The 2,500-nt window shown below is 37.0% G+C and overlaps 1 protein-coding gene across 2 annotated transcripts in view; it reads left to right on the plus strand.

The window, feature by feature from the left end:
• The window catches only part of LOC138861042 (intersectin-1-like), a gene marked incomplete at both ends in the record, with an annotated part of 44,428 nt that overhangs the window by 1,057 nt on the left and 40,871 nt on the right, over window positions 1-2,500 (plus strand). For both annotated transcript variants that reach the window (XM_070119764.1, XM_070119765.1), the window contains 2 exon segments: window positions 359-526; window positions 1,053-1,270. In XM_070119764.1, coding sequence (XP_069975865.1) covers window positions 359-526; window positions 1,053-1,270 — 386 coding nt within the window.

Raw genomic sequence — 2,500 nt, forward strand, 5'->3', positions numbered from 1 at the left:
GTGGAGAATGTACTTCCAGAGAATCATATGATTGTTTGCTTTTCTTATTTGTTATATTTTATTGTATTTCATTATTTTAAAGGTTTTACAGATGATATTAGATCCTGTTTGTTAAAATTTTTAGCTCACATGTTACTGTAGCCAAAGCAGATACAGCTACAACACCCAGTAATCTGGATACTGCTAGGTATAGGGCATTAAGATTTATATTGATGGATTCTTTGATATTCTTAAATATTTTTCGATTTTTCTCTCAGCCATTTGATACGGTATTGCAAGTACTTTTTTATTCATTTTGTAACTACTGTCTTGATGCTTTATATAAGTAAATGAACTGACAAATTTCTTCTGTAAACAGGGGTGCACAAACACCAGGGGAATGGGCAGTCCCTCAAGCCAGTAAACTTAAATATACACAAGTATTCAACATGACTGATAGATCCAAATCTGGCTATCTCTCTGGTGTGCAAGCAAGGAACATTCTCATCCAGTCTCAGCTTCCTCAACAAGCACTTGCTCAGATATGGTAAGAATGTTATTCATATACACATGTTGATTAATGGGTAAATATATATATTCATTGGTAGATAAAAGACTGAAGAAATACATATAAACACATACACAAGTACTAACATGCAGCACCAATGCACAAATTCACACATATACATACATTTTAGAATTCTACTAAAATTTGATAAACAAATCATTTCTTGGAATGGAACTTATGATATTGTCACATTTCACTTCCTTTAGGTAAAAGAGAATGTAGATTGTATTTTCTGTCACGTAAATAGTAGATATATATCACCACTAGGTTCTCTGCCTTTGCATACACTTGCTGTTTGTGATACATATTTTGCTTTTGAAATTGCAGTGCTGCCAAGTAACTGGTCAGAAGACGATTTTTTGTAGTATTTCAAGAACAAAAATGAAGGAGAAGAATATGATAAGATAATTATTTATAAGCATAGAGAAGGCAGTCTTAGGAAAACCACATGAACAAAGATAAATTCATAATTGGATCCATTTATTTGCTTTCTTTCCTTTTGTAGGGCTTTGTCAGATGTGGACAATGATGGACGTTTATCATGTGAGGAGTTTGTGCTTGCCATGTACCTTTGTGAATCGGCAAAGGCAGGGAACAAAATTCCTACAGTCCTTCCAGCAGATCTGATCCCACCAACTAACCGTCGTCAAAGAACATCAAGTATCCATTCTGCAGGATCTGGTGGTACACCAGTTTCTGAAGTTCTAGGAGCTGCTAATGATAGTAAGTAGACTTTGTAATGTTAATAATTCTGTTTGATTTTCTTGTGTTTTTTCATATTTTGAATATTATTTTTTCTGTTATTAAAGTACTACGTCTTGTATAGAAATTTTCTTTACTTACACCAATGATTTTAGTAATAATCTTTTAATATCATTTTAGCTATATCATGTAAATCTAGAAATTACTTGCATTACTGTAGGGGTGAGTTTTGGGGGCGATGTGAGTCAGTCACATTCAATTTGTTTTAGACATGTGTTTCATATCTTACTGAAAATTGCCAGGAACATGCCATGTCATATGATTACTATTTCACTCTTAACCCATTGGCCCAGGATGACGTTGCGGTCACGTCATGGAAAAACTTGAGTCGAGGGGTGGGTGACATGAAGGTCATTTGGGCAAATGGGCCGTGGCCTGGGTAACGCAAACTTGTCATCATGAGCGGAGGCCAGGGTGGTGGAAGAGACTCGCCACGAGTGCACAAACCTCTTGGAGTGTGATTCGACTCATTTGGTGCTTAGATGGGGGCTTTAGCAATATTCCTATCAATGAACAAATGTGGAATATGACATACAAAACCAGCAGCGAAGAGCACCAGCTCCAAGGAGGATGCCATTTCCATGCTGTGCACTATATTCCTGGCTGCTGTGACCGGCAGCACAGGTTTTATGGAAAATTGAAAGTTGAGAAAAAATGAGGTATATGACACAAATATCCAAATGTTCCATTTTTTTTTTTCTTGCACTGAGCTATTTACTACATAGAGATATGATACGGAATATGTGAAAGGAAAATAAGCTATTACCATCTGGATAAAGCAAATCAAAAGACAAATATGGACATTGGAAAATGGCGATAAAGCTAAAAAAATTACACGGAATAGCTTTGCAAAGGGGAGACAGAGTCTTGTCAACGCTCATAGGTGTTCGTGCGCGCCCGGCCTACATGCCGCATGCTTGGAATGTAGGCCACTTATGTAACCCTTTGCCTGGGTTTTCGGCACCATGATTTCCTTGATGCAACCGGGTCCAATGGGTTAATTATAGTTTATGGCCTTTCTTACATCCAGACTTTGTATCATGGTGTCTGTATGTTTTTGTGGGAATGATTACCAAAAATATCACCAAAACCCTATGACATCAGCTTGTGCTACCATGTTAATGTGTTCTGCAGAGTTTTAATTTTTCAGCATTTTTGCTGGCCTGGAGGCATTGGGTTAGAGATGCATTA

Source organism: Penaeus vannamei, unplaced genomic scaffold, assembly GCF_042767895.1.
Source record: "Penaeus vannamei isolate JL-2024 unplaced genomic scaffold, ASM4276789v1 unanchor623, whole genome shotgun sequence".
Classification (NCBI taxonomy): domain Eukaryota; kingdom Metazoa; phylum Arthropoda; class Malacostraca; order Decapoda; family Penaeidae; genus Penaeus; species Penaeus vannamei.